This window comes from Hyperolius riggenbachi, chromosome 6 (assembly GCF_040937935.1).
Source record: "Hyperolius riggenbachi isolate aHypRig1 chromosome 6, aHypRig1.pri, whole genome shotgun sequence".
In the NCBI taxonomy this organism is placed as follows: Eukaryota; Metazoa; Chordata; class Amphibia; order Anura; family Hyperoliidae; genus Hyperolius; species Hyperolius riggenbachi.
In genome coordinates, this window is record NC_090651.1 from 162,118,540 (window position 1) to 162,140,301 (window position 21,762).

The window sequence follows — 21,762 nt, forward strand, 5'->3', positions numbered from 1 at the left end:
CGGCGCTATATAAATAAATAAATAAATAATATGAGTAAATCAGTCAATAAGTGATTTGGTATAAAGACTGACTGACGAAAATTAAACACAACATTTCATGTCTTTACCATCAAACAATATTTAAACTGGTAATGGGTCCGACACCATTCACGTTTTCTCTGAAGTTTTCTCCTAGGTGATATTTTCACAACTTATCAATAAAATGACTTTTATGCCCCCAGCAAGCAAGAAAAATAATTTTGACAGTACTTTTTCACCTACTTTTTAGGAACTTTTTCCAGTAGAAAAATTATGAAAAGTCATTTTAAACAGAAAAACATATTAGGAAAATATGTGAATTGGATCAGGCCCAATGTCTCTTCAGATAACTGATCAGAACAAGTAAAAAATAGGTTTTCAATATTTAGTAAATTATTTTATTTTTATTTTTTTTATCACATTTAAGTCCAATCAAGATATAACGTTCATTTATTTTGGTTGAATCATTTAGTTGGTGGTGAGAGTTTATTTATGTTCAAGAAACTTATAGGCAGAACATGATGATAGTTCTGGACATGACCATGTTTTCAGTAGCAGACCCTGTCTGGGCGCAGACACTTTGATGAGTTTTATTTAACTGCACAATCAGAAGAGGCTGGTCACAGTCTTTGTGTATTCTTACTACTTAAGGTAACCATACATCTAGCGATGTCTGGGCAGATTCGACCAAGAGACAAATCTCTCTCTAATCGAATCTGATAAGAGAGAGATCTGCCAGCTGCCCATACACCACAGGCCGATTCCTCATCAATTTCATGCTGAAATAGATCTGGAATCGGCCTTGTGACGCCGCATGCGGACCACCTCGCCGCCCCGACGATGTAACCCCTTAATGTTAAATATCCCCCCGGTTCCCCAAGGTATACATTACTTGTCAGCGACCTCCGCTTGTCCCTCTGCTGCTTCTGGTATTCTTCCTCTGCATACATGCGCACCCTACGTGGTTTCCTAGTAAGGGCGCATGTGTGTAAGATCTGAGATGTATGCAGAGGAAAAATCCTGGAAGCAGCGAAGGGACAAGCGGAAGCCGCAGACAGGTAATGTATACCTTGCACGGGGCACCGGGGGGATATTTATCATTAGGGGGGACAGCGATGGGGGTTTCGCCGTGTTTGTTGATCGTCTCTAAATTGCACGCTGTTCCCACCGCTTGCACGTTCGACAAAGCGACTGCATTGTCTGTCATTGGTGCACTTGGCGGCACCAATTTTTATTCAATTATAATAATCGAATTGGATGTTCAATCGGCCGCAAAGTCGCCTGATGTATGGCCACCTTAAAGCGGATCCGAGATGAAAAACTAACTAAAACAAGTAACTTGTCTATATATCTTATCTAAAGTTTAGATAGTTTACACAGCAAATCTAGCTGCAAACAGCTTTAATAGAATATGATTATTTCTTCCTGTAATACAATGACAGCAGCTATGTTGTTTGTAAACATTACACAGAGGCAGGCTTATCTGCATCTTGAGCAAAAAAACCTAATCCCCCCTCCTCCTCCCTCCTCCCCTCGGCCTCTGAAATCTCTGGCTAGTAATACCCTTGCTACTGTCTGAAAGTTCCTTGGCTCTCTGAAAACCTGTGGGCGTGGCTTGTTTAGTTTATAGGGAATTAGAGTATTAAAACAAAAACAAAAAAGTATTTGGCTTGGGGAATGCCCTATAAACAATAGGAAAGGAACACAATTATGCAATGAGTAAAAGTTAATCTCGGATCCACTTAAAGAGGCAAATTTTAGGACAGGTTGCCCTCAGAACTACAGTGCTAGTGAAATCTCAAATCACGATGCCAAAGCATTTCAGGTGGAACCTTTGCACAGAGCAAAATTTAAATTTGTCCCTTATTAATATCAAAAGTGCAACTCATATGCAAAGGGAAAAATATGTTTGTTAAAAATACTGAAAGCCAAAGCTATTAAAAGAAATGCTGCACTAATGGTTACAAAAACATAGTAACATAAAAATTAGGTTTTATGCTTTCATCTGATTTAATGTGAGTTTGGACTATTCAATGTTATGCACAGAATATTGAATTGTATTATCTTGATTATAAAATGTTTTCATACAACACTAATGTATATTTGTAATATTGGACATCAAGGAACTAATATTCAACATATGTATTCTCTACTGTGTAATTTTATCAGTTTTGAAAAGTACTTACCATATGTTATTATAAATATATATTTTAACAGGGGGGCATAGTCTGCAGATTACAAGAGCAAGCATGGAGGATGCTGGAGTATATACTTGTGTTGCTGTAAATGAGGCAGGAAAAGATTCACTGGATTATAATGTGCAAGTGCTTTGTAAGTATTCTCCTAATGATGACGTTTTGAAGAAACTACTCATCATCATCAGAATGAAATATTATGGTGTGAAGAAAATGTCCTTTAGTTTCTTTCCGTTTCATATGCTGGGCAAGAAGAGAGACACAACTGAAAAATGTTTTTTTTTTATTTTCATATAAATTATTTCGACCGTTTCTTAAAATAAGGTAAAACATAACATTTCTGACAAAGGCCTTTTGTAATTTCATATTATTAAAAAAATTACCTTTGCATTTAAAGGACTACTATCGCTTACAAAATTTTAAATGTATAAAATGTTTCATAGTAAAATGCACTATACATTTTTTCCTATGTCACTGTCACTTACAATAGATTGTAAAAATCTGATTGATCTGACTAATCCATCTACTCATGGGGAATTCTCAAGGTTTTCAAAAGCACTTTCTGACCTACAGTTTTTCAGTCACACTGCCAAAATAGTTTGCAAGTGAGCACGGAGGCTGGCTCATCATAGCATACATCCTTTCCATAGAGTGCTTTTGCAAAGAATAAAGGAAATACTGAGAACCCCCATTAGGAGATGTACTAGTCTAAAATCGGTCATATATACCAGATTTTTACTACTTACTGTAAGTAACAGCAACATAGGTGACAAGTTTTTATAGTGCATTGTACTCTGGGAGAAACCTATTTCTTACATGCCTGTATTTAAAAAAATCCATGATACTGGTCCTTTAAATTTGCAGTCAGCAATTATATTGCAGATCGAACATTATATTCAGAGCATACTTCCTAGCAACCAATGCAAGAGGGCAGTGACAAATTAAATATTTTCTTTTATAGTTTGTGATTCACTTATTTGGTTAGGTGCTAAGCCCATCTGAGTGGATCATGTGGCTGCCCTAGAAAACAGTTTCATTAGAGGACTTCTATTCTGGACCATGCACTGTAAATGTTTAACCCTGACTGTAAATATGTAACCCTGACTATTCAAAGCAACCAGCACTTTGTAGCTTTGGTGAAGCTTATTTATTCCCACTTGATTTTCATGAAATCTAGGCTTAGTTTTAGTCTGAAAAGGCATTCTACTAGATACAGTGCTGCCTTTCTGCAGATAGTACACAAATGGGTTAACTACATGAAATACATGTGCTCAACTTGTAATCTTACCTGGTTCACACCAGTACTCTTATTCATGATAGGACAAATGCATAAAATAAATAGTTTTTGTATGCCTTTCACTTTCGCAAATGTGTAAGACGTGTACACATATGTTAGGGCTGGTGCACACCAAGAGCGCTTCTAAATGCTTTTAAAAATGCTAGCGCTTTAAAAAGCGCTTGGCTAATGTATTTGAATGGGATGGATCACACCAGAGCAATGTGATTTTTTTTTCCCAAACGCAGGTCCTGCAGCATTTCTGCTGATTTCTGAGGCGATTCAGCCTCATTGTATAGGAAAAGTGGAAAATTGCTCTGAAAAGTGCTAGATCAGAGCGAAGCCTTTTTGTGTCAAAACCAGTACACTAGCAGCTGTACTGTATCTAAAAAAATGCTACAAAAAATGCTCCAAAAATCGATAGGTACAGATAAGAAAATTGCTAGGCACTTGTCTAGAATCACCTTGAAAAATCACCTCAAAAAGCACTGAGCATTTGCGATTACGCTAGCGCTTTTTGGTGTGCACTAGCCCTTACTGGGATATTTTTTGTGTGTTTGTGTTCACAGTATTATGTGCATTACAGCAATCATTGGCCTTTACTTCAATATCATATTTTTAAGTAAATTTTTAGGAGTTTGCTTAACTCCTATTTTTATTTATTTGATTTCTTTGTTTAGTGCCTCCGACTTTTAGAGATGAAAATGAAAACTCATCAGTGGATATTACATCTTTGACAAATCAAACAGTGTTGTTAGACTGTTCAGTGGACAGTAATCCAGCTCCAACAATAAGCTGGCAAAAGGATGGACAGGTCATAAAAGACGGAAAACACTATCAAGTGTTGTCCAATGGCAGATACCTGCAGGTGGGTATTATTATTTTTCTATACGGTGCATTTATTTAATTTTAACTGATGTTTAAAATTACATATTAATTCCCCCAAATCCCTTGACTTTTTTAAGCTGCTAGGAAATGTCTGCTCTCATTTTCCTGACACTGCAACAAGGTAATAATAGTCACATTCTAATGTGAAAATACGTTTACCAATTCATAAATATGTTGTACTCTAAATAGTTTTCCAGCAAAACATTTGCAAATAATTTGGTTGGCATTTAGAATAGGTGTGATCAGTCTGGTTGTGTGGAATTTTTCATAGAACCTTCTATCCATGAACATAGTACCCTATACATGCTGACTTGATGGCAATCCATCAATTGTGTTCTGGAGGTGAATGAAAGACTATATCTGCCTGTTGGCATATGGTGGTTTAGAATTCCAGAGTTTCTTTTTTTCCCTCGACCAATTTTGTTTTCTATGAGATCTAATGGGAAAAAAAATGAAAAAAAGTAGAAAAAACACATTATTTCTCAGTTTTACCAATTCCTGTTTGAAAATAAATAAGTGCTACTGTAGATAAAAAACACACATTTTGTTTGGCTATTCTTAACGTTTATCACAAAACTTAGATTATGTTCCTGTCACAATTTATGGTGAAGATATATTTTATATTATATCTACAATAATGCTACAGAGTGTATTTTTCACTATGAACTGAGAAAATAAATATATTTTTAATGGTAAAAATCAATCTCATTAGCTCAGGGAACTTATATTTCCGTTCAACAATTAGTGCTGCATCAGATAGTGCCGGAAGTGTGCACAGGAGCAAGCCCGATCCTGCACAGCACTGCTTCTGCTACAAGACATATATCTATGTCCTCGTGGCTTAGATGAAGTCACAGAGGATGCAGATATACTGTATTGGTGTATAAAGTGTTTAACAGTAATATACCCTCTTGACATACATATTTAAAAAAAAAGTCTCTAAGCTAACTATTTATGTATTTTTTTATTGTAATTTTTTTTTGTAATGCAAATTTTTTGGGGGATTAATTATGGGATAGTGTGAGAGGTAAGGTGTTCATTCCAAATGCATGTGTGGGTCTTTGTATTAAAATAGGTACTATTCCATTACCCGGGCGCAACTGAGCTAAGTAATGTACCGATTCATGTTTTTACTGGCTGTCTCACTGCAGCCAAATGCATCAAAAGTGAGTTAATTTAATTAAATTAAGCTGGCGGCAATGTAACAGATGAAGCTGCCGGCTTCAGCTTTGCCTCCTCTCCTCCCCCTGCCTCTCTCCTATAGAACACTGACAGTTGGGGGACACACGTTTCCCCGAGAGACATTCGTAGCAAGAAAAAAGCAGAGCGGGGAGGCTGCAGACATTGCTTCTGCCAGCACCCGCTCTACAAGAACGAACAGCAGGATTCCCTGCCGCGACAAACGACTCTGGGGGGACACGCATGTCCCCAGCTTCCAGTATTGTATAGGAGAGAGGCAGGGGGAGTAGAGAGAGCCGAAGCCGGCGGCTTCATCTGTTACATTGCCGCCGGCTCAATTTAATTAAATTAACTCACTTTTGATACATTTAGCCGCAGCGAGACGGCCAGTAAAAATATGAATCGGTACATTACTTAGCTCAGTTGCGCCCGGCTAACGGAATAGTACCTTGAAATAAATGTATGTAGGTGTAATTTTACTATTTGGCCACAAGATGTCCTTGCACATGATTTCCTGTTAGCATACTATAGGTACACAAACAGGTAGTAATCGTTACAAAGTAATGCGTGGACATGTTACTTCGTTTATTACAATGACCACGGCATTTCATTGATGCCAGCGATCATTGCCACAGGGACTTAGATTAATCCATGGGAACAGCATTTCCCTTCATTCATCTCCCCTCTTACAACTGGCAGTGAGAACACGCAGAGGAGCGAATGGTTTCAATTCAATAGGCGATTATCTACGTCCCTGGGCAGGAACTGAAGTCCTTCAGGACATAGATAATCCATCTAAAACCACATAAGTTTTTAAGACTAAACTGTCTCACTGTCATCTACTGCTTCATGTTTATTCATCTCACACACAGAGCAATAATGACCTAATGAACTTCAAACCTGTTCACGGCTGTCGGTCAACAGCATTTGCACAACCACACACCTTTAATTTACTGTCAGGAAGGAAACACTGCAATCTGACTTCATCAACTGCAGAGAAACTGTGATTTACAGCTCTGAACAGTGAAAAAAAGGGAAAAAGGACAAATAGGCTATTTCTAAGTAGGACTAGTACTATATATACATATTTATGTTATAATTCCACATGTCACTTAGTGTCACCTAGTGCTCAGTGCAGCAAGTCCTGTTGTTGCAATCCGTGCAATAGCAGCATGTATCACTGCTATCCATAGCTCACTGTGCTCACAGCGAGGTAGAAGACGAGTGTAGTGTATCCACGGTCTCTGCTCTCTGTGCACTTCTACTTCCATCACCAGTAGGTGGGCCGGCCTAGCACTTTGTCATGGAAAAAGCAGAACATCTTGCAGATTGCACCTGGAGTTGGAGACACGTGCAAGACACAGGAATACTCACTACAACGTTTCTTGCTTTATTGCACATCAATATTAAAATGTTCTAGTTTCCATGTCTAGCGTGTGGCCATCTCCATGTGCAGCCTGCATGATATTCTTTTTCCCTTACACAGTGCCAGGCCGGCCAGCCTACTGAGTGATGAATGGAAGGGGAAGTGCACAAAGAGCTGAGATGTTGGGTACACTACACACTCATTTGCCACCACGCTGTGAGCAGATAACAGCAATACATACTGCAAACGAGTTGCAACAACACAACTGTTTGAACTGAACACTAAGTGACACTTTACCATTAAGATGCTGTAAGGTAGTGTTTATGGATTTAAAGTTCGGGGATAACATTTTACTTGTGTACTACCCTTTGTATTGAGTCTTGGGACTGACTCTATCCCTGGCTGCTGTAGCCAATCGCACCGGAGTGAACAATTGTTTTTAACTAAGCAAACATGCAAATGTATTAATTGCTTTTTCTGATAGGAAGTAAGATTTATATTTCCATATGTTTTTATTTAGTAATTTAAATAGTTGCATTGAAACTAACGAGAAACTCACTGCATTAAGTTGATTGCTGTTAATTGTGAGATTCAGTTTTTAATCAATGTGATAAACTTGTAAAAGTGATTGCTTTATTATACAATCACATCTTAACATTTGTGTTAAAGGGAATCTGAAGTAAAAATAAACTTATAATATAATGATTTGTATGTGTAGTACAGCTAAGAAATAAAACATTATTAGCACAGATATGAGTCTCATATTGTTTCCAGTCCAGGAAGAGTTAAGAAACTTCAGTTGTTATCTATGCAAAAGAGCTTCTTTGAGGTCTGCGACTTTGTAAAGTCATGGACCGCACTGTCCTTTGAAGCTCTTATCTGAACGGTCCCTCATTGTTTCTTCTTTGTTTATGTTTTTTTCTGCAGTGAAAAGTTCAATGAGTCAATAGCCGGCTCTGTTAAATAATTTAAAATGCTGAGTGTATTGAAACTGCAATTATTAGAGAATGGTGCAATGCTCTAAAAAAAGATATATATATATATATATATATATATATATATATATATATATATATATATATGTATATATATATATATATATATATATATATATATATATATATACATGAAAATAAAAATATGACACTATTTTCTTTACTTCTAATGTTCTATTAATTATCCCTATTACACAACCAATTAATTACATCATGAGTTTTTTTACACTTCAGTGTCACTTTAAAGAGAACCCGAGGTGTGTTTAAAGAATGTTATCTGCATACAGAGGCTAGATCTGCCTATACAGCCCAGCCTCTGTTGCTATCCCAAACCCCACTAAGGTCCCCCTGCACTCTGCAATCCCTCATAAATCACAGCCGTGCTGTGAGGCTGTGTTTACATCTGTAGTGTCAGTCTCAGCTGCTCCCCCGCATCTTGCATAGCTCCTTTCCCTGCCCCCGTTCCTTCCCTCCAATCAGCAGGGAGGGAAGGGATGCAGGCGGGGACTGGAGTTCTGCAGGAGGCGGGGAGAGCAGCAGACTGACACTATAGAGATAAACACAGCCAGCTCTGACAAGCTGTTTGTCAGCAGCGTGGCTGCGATTTATGAGGGATTGCAGAGTGCAGGGGGACCTTAGTGGGGTTTGGGATAGCAACAGAGGCTGGGCTGTATAGGCAGATCCAGCCTCTGTATGCAGATAATATTCTTCAAACCCACCCACGGGTTCTCTTTAAGCTGATCTGGTAAATGCAGCTTTGTTTAGCTTTATCATACATGCCAGGGACTGTTTCTCCTAAATATTTCTTGACTAGATGAATGCTTTGTTGTTTGCAATAAATGTTATACAGCTGCTTAATAAAATGTAATCCTTTTTTTCCTTTTTTAGATCTTAAATACGGAGTTAAAAGATACAGGCCGGTATATCTGCATTGCTGAGAATGTTGCAGGGAGTGCACAAAAACTGTTCAATTTGAATATTCATGGTATAGTTCCCATTATATTTGTTTCTTGGCTTCTTGACAGTAGTCGTGGGCAGAAATTATGCCTATGTGTAATTACGCATCAAAATCATAATGCTAAATTTGCAGATTACTCATTAAATTTTTTTGCATGTAAACGTAATTGCTAACCGTGATAATGCCTGCTAGCATATTTGTGGATGCAACCATTTTTACGCATGCAAGCTGATTTTTTACATTGAATATTAACAGTAGATAATAGCCGCATGTATGTAGTATACTAGCAGATAAAAAAATTTACAATTTTTTTTGCATACGAACGCATTTTTCGCATTAAATATTTAACTAATAGTCACACATGCGCAGTACACTGGCCAATTGATGTAAATATTTCAGAATCAGAAATGTTTCTTTGCCTTGAAAGAGTTTGATAGCTTTTAATTAGTAATCAATGAGAGTTGTTACACTATAGTCCAACTCATGTCTGCAAGAAAATACTGTGCAGTGTGCATTTCTCTGGTGTTCAAATATAATAAATTCATTTTGAAAAGAAAAAAGATTAGATAAAAAAATTTGATGTTTTTTGACATTCCTACAATTTTTTTTTTTGTTTGCAGTCCCTCCAAAAGTGAGTGGGGACAGATTTGAAAATGTCACTGTTATAGAGGATAATTTCAGTTCACTGATGTGTGATGTAACTGGATTTCCACCAGCTTCAGTGAAGTGGGTAAAAGATGGAACACTAATCAACTCCAGCAAACATCTTTTTATTGTACCAGGTAAGAATACGTGAAGATTTCACAAAGTGAAATGTGTATATTTTGTTTTGATTGGAACTTATCTGTACTACGAAATAAAAAAAATATTATAATGAAAAGACGTTACTCTTCTGGTACTCTTAGGTCCACAAGCTCTAAATTCAAATACACTTCAACAATATTTTAGAAAACAGATATTTCTCTCCATAGAAATTATATTAAGGGGCTGATGTAAGGAAAGGACTTCATGTATATCACCATGGACAAGCCAACATTTTGAGGGTCAGTTTATCTGCAGGGGAGGGGGGGGGGGCACTGGCATCATCGTTATAGCAAGCTGCAGATTGTATATATAACTCTTCTGGGTCCAGCTTGTATCTTCAGCAACCCATATATTTAAAAAATTGTCACAATTGTACATTAGCAAATCAATTCCAGCCTCATGTTAAAGAAAACCTGTTCTGAACTGAAAATTAAGAGTCAAAATAAACATGCACAGGTCATACTTACCTCCTGTGTAGTCTATTCCTCAATCTCTTTTTCCTCTCCCGTGTCCTGTTTGCCCACTGTGATCAATGGAATTCTCCGTCCTCGATTTTGAAATTGGCTATTACCCCATAACAGCTTTCTGGTCAGCACACTGTTAAACTGTAAGGGCCTATTTCCACTACACGCAGATTGGAAGCAGAATTGATGCAGAATGGATGCAGAAAAAACTGACTCCAATGAATGCCTATGGGAAAATCTGCATCAGAAAAATCGCGTTTAGTGGAAACAGGCCCATAGGCTTTCATTGGAGTCAGTTTTTCTGCATCCATTCTGCATCCAATCTGTAGTGGAAATAGGCCCTGACATCGCCCACTTGAGCCATAGGGAAACAGACATTACCTGGCACATCAGTTGCCCTCTCAGCTATAACTGACAGCAACTGATTTATTTCAGTTCTGACAAAATGTTGTCAGAACTGGGAGGGGCCGTTGTAAGAAGCAAATGGTGAGCTTCTGAGAGGAACTGATGGCAAGGTCACTATGTAATGTTCATTTTAAGTTACCGCATGTGTTTATTTTAAATAATTTTACTCAGTTCAGGTTCCCTTTAATATAGCAACTGGTGAAGAACAGGTGATGACTGCAATTGTGGGGATTCAACTCTTTCCACTTACTACAATAGCCCACTGTGCCTGCCAGTGGAGGAAGTGGGGAGGGGGCATCTTGCAAGAAGGGATAAAAACCTTTCCTTGCATTGCACTAATATATATATATATTGTAAATATACAGTGTGTATATATATATATATATATATATATATATATATATATATATATATATATATATATGCACTCCATGGTTACATCTTCCACGATAGTTTAAGCAAAGCCTTGACTACTAAAACTAGATATTTGTGACCATTTATTTTTATTGATTTGCACTAAACTACAGATTTGCTGTTGGTGCTATTGACAGTTGTGCATCACTTTCAGACAGTTGTTTCAGGCTTATAAATTAAAATAATTGTCAGTGGCATTCGCAAACGATTGTGTTACTAGAATAATACATTAATTGTTCTCATTGTAATAAATATTGTGTTTCTACTAGGTGGCCGGACACTGCAAATTCCTAAAACAAAACTAACAGATGCTGGAGAATATGCTTGTGTAGCCACGAATCTAGCTGGAGAAAGCAAGAAGTCATTCTATCTTAATGTTTTTGGTTGGTTTTTACAGATGCAGAATTATGTAATTATATATCATCAGTGGCAAATTGAGAAGACAGTAACTGAGATGATCTTATTCTTGTGTTATTGTTGCAGTTGCTCCTATTATCATGGGTGGTGGCAGAGATTCCAGCACAGATGTCAATGTTCAGATAGCTACATCTGCATCACTGGAATGCAGAGCAAATGCCATCCCACAGACTATCATCAGCTGGTATAAAAATGGTCAAATGCTCTTGGAATCCACAAATTATGTATTCTTGGAAGAAGGGCAAGTACTGCAAATCAAAAATGTTCAGGTACTAAAGGAGAGGCCAATTGAGGAGGTTTTATTTTAGTGTATGTTCTGATATGTTTCAATTATATCTGTTATACACTGCACTTGATTTCCTAATGCTGTGGTATGCTGCATTAACCAGCAATTTGGAAATATCCTGATGGCAAATATTCATAATTCTTAATGGCCTTGGAGCATGCCTATGGCCTACAGTGTCACTTCAGGAATGCATCAGGTAATTACCAGTCATCATAACAAAGCCATATATTCCATATAAATTATTTTATACATATTTTTTGTCACAGAAACATCTTTGTAAAATATCACTGAAAGCTAAAGTAATGTCTGAGGCTTTTCATTGGTCCATTTATCTAATGCAGTGGAAATCCTAGGTGACAAGTAAGGCTCTGAAACATAATCATTTTGGCCAGGGCTTTATTAAAAGGGTTGACCTAATTAAACTATAAGCTACCATACAATTACCTACACCTCTAATTTATGGCACACAGAGGTGATGAAGAGACTTTTGTCCTTAACTTTGAGACAAGGGTGCTTTGCAAGGAGGCGAGAGTTTGTTGTCCTTTTTCCCTGTTACTGTTTTAGAAGTTTTCATGCACTTGTTGTCAGGATAGGAAGTGAACAATATTCTCTCAAATGAAGAGCACAGGAAGCAGTATATCATAAAAAAAAACAAAGGAATTTCTGCAATTCCTCCAAAGTTAACATAAAACTGGCTTTCAGCTTTAATAGTTTATATAATTTAAATATTTACATATAGCTGACACAATAACTGGATTGGGACTGCTGCTAGTTAAAACTATGTCGCACTTGCGGGTGGCTGCTTAAGCCTCATGCAGCATAGTTTTAACACCGGCAGCTCCTGTGCACAGACCCATTTCCTTATATACAATACAATACAATACAATAACATTTCTATAGCGCTTTTCTCCCATAGGACTCAAAGCACTTAGGCTCTCTCAGATTCAGTAATTGGTAGTAGGATGAAGTATTCACACAACAAAAGTTATATTTCTGCAAATGCCAAACTGAACAGGTGGGTTTTCAGTCTGGATTTAAACACGTCCAGGGATGGAGCTGTCCTGATCTGTTGAGGTAAGGAGTTCCAAAACGTAGGGGCAGCATGACAGAAGGCTCTGGGACCAAAAGTTTCCAAGTGGACTCTGGGTATGACTAGATTATTAGAACCTGTGGATCTGAGAATGTGGGGATTGCTACATAGCTGCAACATATCTTTCATGTATCCAGGGCTCAGATTATTCAGGGATTTAAATGTCGGTAGGCCGATCTTGAATAGGACCCTCCATTCTATAGGTAGCCAGTGAAGGGAGTGCAGGACTGGCATTATGTGGCAGTGATGGGGTTGGTTGGTTAGCAGTCTGGCAGCAGTATTCTGTATCAGCTGTAGGCGGTATAAGACCTTTTTTGGAAGGCCAGTGTAGAGAGCATTGCAGTAGTCCAGTCGGGAGTTAATAAAGGCATGAACTAAAGTTGGTAGATCTTCTGGGGGGATGAGGTGCTGGATTTTTGCGATGTTCTTAAGGTGAAAATAGGATGATTTCACCACAGCAGAGATGTGAGTTCTGAAGTTTAAATCCCCATCAATTAGAACTCCCAGGCTACGCACATGATCAGAGCTGCGTAGATCCATGCCTCCTATTCCTAGTGGTGAAGACTGCAAGTTGTTTTGGTGTCCTGCGCTGCCCTCCGATCAGAAGGACTTCAGTTTTGTCTGCATTCAGTTTCAGCCAGTTGTCATTCATCCATTGCTGTAGTTCACGTAAGCAGGCGTTTATAGTTAGAGTTGGGTCTGTCACACCAGGCTTGAAGGAAAGATATAGTTGGGTGTCGTCCGCATAGCAGTGGTATGTCAGGCTAGGTTGTTGGATTAGTTTTCCAAGCGGTAACATGTAAATCGTGAAAAGCAGGGGAGAGAGGATTGAGCCCTGGGGTACCCCGTACTTAAGTGGTACAGGAGTGGACAGCAAGGGCCCCATAGACACTTTTTGGGTTCTGCCACTCAAGAAGGATTGGAACCACTGAAGAACTATGCCATCAATGCCGCAGTATTCCTGTAGCCTGTTTATCAAGATGTCATGGTCAACAGTATCAAAGGCTGCAGAAAGGTCTAGCAGTATGAGGATCAAGCACTCTCCTCTGTCTCTTGCCATGAGCAGGTGGTTGCATATTTGGATGAGGGCAGTTTCAGTGCTGTGGTGTTTCCTGAAGCCAGACTGGAATGGGTCATAACTGTTGTTTTGTAGGATTTTGGCTTCTAGCTGGAGGTATACAGCTTTTTCAATTAGCATAACCTAACTGCATTTGCAATCTCTTGTGATAGAAAGGATGATTTTTTTTTCCCGTGATTACCTTTTGGTAGTTCTTCAAGTGGAGGATTAAGGCATGTTTTTCTTCTGGGGGTTGAGATTTGCGCCACAGTCTCTCAAGTTTTCGGCCATGTCTTTTCAGCTCTTTTATAGAGTTATCAAACCACTGTGCATGATGGTGTGAAGTAAGATATTTGATGCACAGAGGAGCAATGGTCTCAAAGGTGGAGGACACACATTTGTTGTATTTAAACACCAGAGTATTAGGGTCCAAGCTGGAGTCAGTCAGTTCATCAAAGCTAAGGTTATCTCGGATATATTGATTTTATTTGTTTCTTGAACTGGTATTTGACAGCTGGTATTGAGAGGGAGAAGTGGATAGTGTGATGGTCTGACCAGGCAACAGGATTCATGTCCACATTGGCTATTGACAGCCCAGTATGGAATATAAGGTCCAGAGTGTGACCTTTCCTGTGAGTAGCAGAGCTGATTGATTGGAAGAAGCCCAGTTCATATAAGGCACGAGGGAGTTCTATTCCAAATTGTGAAGAGGAGTCATCCACCAATAAAAAATGCAGCTGCCTAAAGACAGCTGAGTTCCATACCTCGGTCAGGAGCCATCTTCATTGGCTCCTGATGACTCCCTGATCGCTGTGAGCCAATCACAGTGATCAGGAAGTAGTGAATTTAAAAAGGCACTGGTCCTTAAAGGGGCCAGAGCCTGCAATCCAAATATAGTCAAAGAGACCATTAATCATATCACATTATTAATTTTCCTCTAGAATCTTCTTTCTCCAGAGGTCTCAGCATGGAGTACTAGTCACTAAATTCACTTGTAAATATCAGTTGTAATAGCTTTACATTTGTAGAAGCAGAAACATGTAGCATTTCTATGGTTCTGTGGGAAGGACTTCGGAAACTAGGCATTTTAAATAGTGTCTGGGGGTCATTTGGGTTACTTTTAGTCCCTTACAACATTCTGGTGCTTATGGTTTGCCATATCTTAACTAGATATTCAGTAGAAATATTCTATTTTCCAAGTCCTACACATGGAGCCAAATCAGTGTATGCCCATTCATGCCACTGATGAAGCCAAACCTAGCCTGAAACAGCTACCAGTTGGATTAGTATGGTTTTTAAAAAAAATATTAGGCTATAGGTATACTATACACCAGTGGCTATGGGTTTATGCCTGGCTTTTCAGGATCATAAAGCAATAATTTGCATATATACTCACTAAGAAAATGTGCTGCATCACAGGATTTCCTTCTTGCTCTGTTATAGTTTAATAATTGCTAATATATTCTGCAAAATTATATTAAGTAATTTTTTTGTGAGACAGTGTGCGCCTGTGTGTCATAACACTACTCTCTGTGTCCTATCCATTCCACCTCACAATATAGCCCAGCATGCTGCCCTGAGCACATTATTTTGCATCCTCAGCTCTATTTATTGTTTCTTAAAAGGTATTGTCATGTATTAATTTCATCACTAGGCCAACTTCCTTGTTTCATCTGCCTTTCTTCCATCCATATGTAGGTCTCCTCCTATTTGCAGCAGCATTACCAAACTTAGAAGTACCCGTATCTCCAACAGACCTTCCTTCAATGTGCCGTATCTCACTTCCTGTACGGCCCCCTATCTATGACCTTCCTTCCCCACTTGAAGCCAGGTCTCCCCCGTGCAGCAGCTCTACTTCTTCATAGATTACCTCTTACAATTAACTTCAGCTCCCCAGGCAAAATTCCTGCTCAGGGTAGTATTCAGACACAGTGCTGGTGTGGAACAAAACCCACCACAAGCTCACACATGCTCACACACACTTTCTCACACACATTTCTATCTTTATTTGTCATAGTCTTCCTCACTCATATCTCCACTATCTACCCCACCTTCATTCACCTTCCTGTCCCTAAATGAATGCAATACTTCCCTATTACACTAACCTGAATTTCAGTGCTCAGAATTCTACAAACATTTGCCATATAATGCTGCATTTATAAAAGCTGTAGTCTGTACAGCGCACATATATTAAGCGCTTCGGTTAAAAGGGGCACCAGATGTTAATGATATTAAAGTAAGTTATCGTTTAGTAAAATGGAAGCAAAGATGCAATGTAAAATATTGTTTATAATACTTATGATACTAGTATTCCCCACTGTAACCTCTATTTTTATGTTTACTAAAATGAGGACTAGTAAATTGATAAAATATTGTTTATTATACTGATATTGTACTACAGTAGAATCTCATTATAGTAAACTCTGATATAGTAAACCTCTGGATACGGTAAACTCAGTCCTCAGGTACCAGCAAATGCACCTGTATAAATATACAGTGCATGGCCAATTCTGATATAGTAAACTTCTGTTATAATAAACTACTTTTCCTGGTCCTTTGGAGTTAATTATAAAAAGATTCTACTGTACATGTGTTCATATAGTAAAATATCTTTAATACTTATCAATATTTTACTATAACCTAACCTCTCACGCAGAACCCTGCCCTGGTGAGGCCTAGCCCTATGACTCCCCGGTGGTGCCCAACCTTAAGACGCCCCGCGGTGCCTAACCTTAAGACCCCCTGGGGGTGCCTAACTCTAAGACCCCCCTAGTGGTGCCTAACCATAAGACCCCCTTGGTGGTGTCTAACTCTAACACCCCCTGGTGGTACCTAACCTTAATCCCCTGTTTTGTTTGTGTAAAATAAATTGGTGCATGATTGTTTATGGTTTTATTTAACATTAAATAAAAAAAATAACTGGGTATTATATAATGTTAAAATAAACGTTTTTAATATTATATATAAGTTTAAGTAAGTTTGTTGAAAAACGATCATTTGTAACATAGGTGAAAATAGTGGAAGCTGCTTATTGTGGTACAAAAAGTTGAAATGTAAACTGTTTTTTTCTGAGAAAGCATAGGGAACAGTTTTAAAACAATTATACAGTTTAGAAAATATTATTTGTTAAATAATGGGTTATTGTAATCAATAAATTTGGTATGGAAATGAAAGTAAAAGATAACAAGCGATTCATAAATTATATAATTGTTTTTTTTATTAATCAGCAGCCTTTTTATACAGTTATCGCTAAATGAAAAAAACTTAACATTGATGTCTATGGTGTGCCCTTTTTAATAGGCACCTTTATTACATGATAACTCTGTACATAATATTGCTCTTAAATCAATTAGCTATCTAATTAATGTAAATAAGACAGATAAGCCATTGTGTTCCACTTTGTCTTTATTTATATAAACAGAAATATGGAGTACAAGTATATACTGTAATAGTCTGCAGATATCCATGAGAGCCTACTGCTGATTGACATGTGTACATACGTGTTTCAGGTATCTGATGTGGGAGAATATGAGTGTGTTGCAACCAATGTTGTTGGACAAGACAAGAAAAAGTTCCTGCTGAATGTTCATGGTAAGCTAACTTACATGCAGAAAAAAATGTTAGAAAATTGTAGATGTCACTTTTGAGTGTTTGGCAACAATAACCAAAAAGAAATAAAAGGATAGTAGTTTCTCATTTAATTCAATATTGACAAGAAAATTAAATAAGACAACAGCATCTAAAACTTCTGCTTTGCTAAAGAACTTGTTACATTTTACAATAGTTAGGCTAAGATTAATAGAGGATTTTTTAGTATAACAATGTAACTTTAAGTTACTAAGCTGTCCGTCCATCAAAGTATTTTTTTTTCCAGTGCTACCCAGTATACAAGGCCCCCAGGAGGAGTACCACAATGGAGTCATCCAAAACTCAGTTACCTTATCATGTCATTCTTATGGTATTCCTACACCAACAATAACCTGGCTTAAGGATGGAAATCAGATAAGTAAGTATCCCACTGGTGAGGGATATATTATTGCTAATTTTATTATAAAACTACTGTAAGATTTGAAAAGAGCTCTACAAATATATCATAAACCCCTATTTCTAATCTTGTCCCCAATGCTGGACCTCTACTACACTCAAATTTTATATCTTCTCTGCAGACATCAAACCAACAAACGTTGATTCCGGGGATACCTTTAATGACTAACTGTACATGGTTTATTGCAAGCTTTTAAAATGTTAGGTTTATTTTTCAGGCATTATGAAGAACTGTACCATAATACGTATAATGCCTGAAGAAGAAACTTATAGTTTTGAAAGCTTGCAATAAACCAAGTACAGTTAGTCATTAAAGGTATCCCCAGAATCATCGTTTGTTGGTTTGTCTCCATTTCTGCTCCTCGACTAACACCAGACCATACTTCATATCCTCTGTGGTGATTTTACCAAGAGATGGAAGTGTGGAGGATCAGCCTACATGATTCCTAATGTGTCTAGTGAATAAATTATATGTGCATTAGCATATTTGGTGAGCAATTCAAAAACTGTAATGGTATATACTGTACAATACAATATAATACAATAACATTTGTAAAGTGCTTTTCTCCCATAGGACTCAAAGCGCATAGTTGAGTCTCAGATCAATACAGGATTGCAGGCTGGACTGTGTTACAGAGGAAATAGTCAGGTGTTCATAAATGCCAGACTGAAGAGGTGGGTTTTCAGTTTAGACTTAAATGCTTCCAGGGATGGGGCTTTCCTGATTAAGTGTGGCAGGGAGTTCCAAAGTGTAGAGGCAGCATGACAGAATGCTCTGTCTCTAAAGGTCTTGAGGTGGACTCTGGGGATGACCAAGGTGTTACATCCTTTTGAGCCAAGATTGTGGGGGGTGTGATGCAGTTGCAACAAGTCCTTCTGGTATCCAGGGCCCAGATTGTGCAAGGATTTGAATGCCAGTAAGCCAATCTTAAACAAAATTCTCGATTTTCTCGGTAGCCAGTGGAGTGAACACAGGGTTGTTGTTATGTGGCAATGGCAGGGTTGGCTCGTTAACAGCCTTGCGGCGGCATTCTATACTAATTGCAGGTGGCATAGGTCTTTCTTTGGAAGGCCTGTGTAGATAACATTGCAGTAGTCCAACATTGATGTGATGAAGGCTTGCACTAGGTTTGGAAGATCCTCTGAATGAATGAGGAGTTTAATCCTTGCAATATTCCTTAGGTGAAAGAAAGAATGTTTCACAACAGCTGAGATTTGATTCCTGAAGCTTAATTTCCTATCAATCAGTACTCCCAGGCTGCGCACACAGTCTGAGTTGTTCAGGTCTGAGCTCCTTATCTTTAGCGGTGCTGGTTGAGACTGGGGTTGCTTTGCTGTTGAGCCCTGACCTTCGATAACAAGAACCTCAGTTTTGTCAGCATTAAGTTTTAGCCAGTCAATATTCATCTACTCCTGAAGCTCAGCTAAACGTGCATTTTTTAGGGGAGTAGGGTCTGTGACGCCAGGTTTGAATGGCAAATATAGCTGGGTGTCATCAGCATAGCAATGATATGTCAGGCCATGTTTTTGTATGATTTCTCCAAGTGGCAGCATGTATATGGTGAAAATTACAGGGGATAATATTGTGCCCTGGGGTACACCATATTTTAGTGATACAGGGTTGGAGAGGAAAGGTCCTAAGGCTACCCTTTGTGTTCTGCCGGCCAGGAAGAAGTTGAACCACCAGAGAACAATGCCATCTATTCCACAATACTCTTGGTGCCTGTTAAGAAAGATTTCATGATCACTTGTGTCAAAAGCCGCTGAGAGGCTAAGCAAAATCAGGATGGAACATTGGTCTTTGTCTCTTGCCATGAGCAGATCATTGCAAATCTAGGTGAGGGCTGTTTCACAGCTGTGATATTTCCTGAAGCCAGATTAAAGAGGGTAAAGGATGCTGTTTCTGGAGAGCCTGGCTTCAAGTTGGAGGTAGACAACCTTTTCAATAATTTTCCCTAGAAGGGGGAGGATTGAGACAGGTCTGTAGCTGTTTGGTGCATCTGGGTCTAAGGATGGTTTCTTGAGTAGTGACCTGACTATTGCTTCTTTCAGACCAGAGGGAAACCACCCTTCTTGCAAGGAACCATTGACTATTTTGTCGAATACCGGTGTAAATAGCTCAGGGCATTTCAACATGAACTTAGTGGGGCCAGATCGTAGGTAGTCTGGCAAAGGTTTGAGAGGATATCCAAGATGTCTTTTTCAGTTATTACCTTGAAGTCAGACCATGATGGTAGGCTATTTTTGCATCCATTATACGGCTCTGCATAGGTTTGGAGGAGACTTTGTCTGAGGAGAAGTGGGAAAATTTCTCGCACAGGTCCTGTGAAGGCCTGATGCTGGATTTCCGGCAAGATGGATTGCAGAGATTGTCAACCATGTGGAAAAGTTTAGCAGGTCTGTTGGCTGCATTTGCAATCTCGGAAGACAGGAATAAGGACTTATTTTTGTTGATCAGCGTTTAATTTTTATTCAGAGAGCAATAAGGGAAATTTTGTCTTCAGGGGACTGATGTTTGCACCACTGTCATTCTAGTCTACGTCCCTGTTTCTTTAGTTCCTTTACAGAGTTGTCAAACCGGCAAGTGTGATGTAATGGTGTGGAACATTTAATCATTAAGGGAGCTATGGAGTCAAAAGTGGCTGAGACATCGTGGTTATATTTAAAGACCATGGATTCAATGCCTAAATTGTGATCTGTCAGTGCATCTAGACTGAGGTTGTTCTGAAGGTGTTGGGGTGACAAACCTTTCAAGGAACGATATTTTATTAGGTTTTTCACTTGTTGTTTTGTAGCTGGTGCTGTAAATGAGAAGTATATGGTGTGTATGTCTAGAGAACAGTGATCTTATGACAGATACTGTCATTTTTGGTCCAGTCAAAATCAGCATGTTAAGATTTTACATTCAGTCTATAATTAACTTAATTTTCTATGGATGTGCAGAAATGATAGATGTAATGTACTTAGCTCTACAACTACTTGTGAAGCTAGATACCAGATTGTTGTAACACAATGATGATTTATGCAATCCTATGTGTACATCACAAGACAACCTTTTTGCAGTTGTTGTGATAGATCTGATCATAGTCAGTAATAATGAATCTTTGAAGAATGTAAAGTGAACCAGTAGTGAGGGTTATGCCATTTTTTATTTTCCCTTATGCTGGGCATACACGGCTCATGTCCCCCTTATCAATCGAGCCTCTGATGGCTCGACTGATAATTTCCTAAAGGTCTGATCAGCGAGGCGCTCGATTCCCTGCTCAATACCCTCGGGCGGACAATGGAAAGAAAAGGAGCGGAAGATAAGGAGCACCCGCGGGGACGAGTGGGGGTTGATCCCGGCGCCGGCAGTGTTGAGCGGGGATACACCGCGATCGAGCCAGCGGCCCGATCCAGCGCATAAATCTGACCGTGTATGCCAAGTATTAGACAATGCTAATTTCCTGGCAGTCCTGCTGACCTTTCTGTCTTTAGTAGTGCCTTAATTATACCACTGAAACAAACATGCAGTTAGTGTAGTCAGATTTTAGACAGAAAACTTAACCTAAATGCAGTGGCTTAAAAGGAACCCACAGTGACTTAAAACAATACCAGTTGCCTGACAGTCCTGTTGATCTTTCCGGTCAGTAGTGTCTTACTCACACAGACGGGGGGAAATCACTTGTGTGCTGTGTTGTGCGGCCCTGCAGCGATCCCTTAAAGCTGCAGGGCCATTTTAGTAAAACATGGCCTGGTCTTTAGCACTGTGGTCCTCGGGTGGTTAATTTGAAATTCTAATTTTAGATTAAAAAAAAAAAAAAAAACAAGAATCAATGCTCTACATATTTTGATTCTATGTTATGAAAAATAATATTCCTTTTCCAGCACCAGTAATTAGCTGTATATATCAGAGGCAGTTGTTTT

The 21,762-nt window shown here is 38.6% G+C and overlaps 1 protein-coding gene across 2 annotated transcripts in view; it reads left to right on the top strand.

Moving 5' to 3' along the window:
• HMCN1 (hemicentin 1) overlaps window positions 1-21,762 on the top strand; it is a 482,637-nt gene that overhangs the window by 273,988 nt on the left and 186,887 nt on the right. For both annotated transcript variants that reach the window (XM_068240141.1, XM_068240142.1), the window contains exons 55-62: window positions 2,236-2,349; window positions 4,170-4,357; window positions 8,806-8,902; window positions 9,496-9,657; window positions 11,232-11,345; window positions 11,446-11,648; window positions 17,322-17,403; window positions 17,687-17,818. In XM_068240141.1, the coding sequence (XP_068096242.1) occupies window positions 2,236-2,349; window positions 4,170-4,357; window positions 8,806-8,902; window positions 9,496-9,657; window positions 11,232-11,345; window positions 11,446-11,648; window positions 17,322-17,403; window positions 17,687-17,818 (1,092 nt within the window). The remainder of the gene's footprint in view (window positions 1-2,235; window positions 2,350-4,169; window positions 4,358-8,805; window positions 8,903-9,495; window positions 9,658-11,231; window positions 11,346-11,445; window positions 11,649-17,321; window positions 17,404-17,686; window positions 17,819-21,762) is intronic.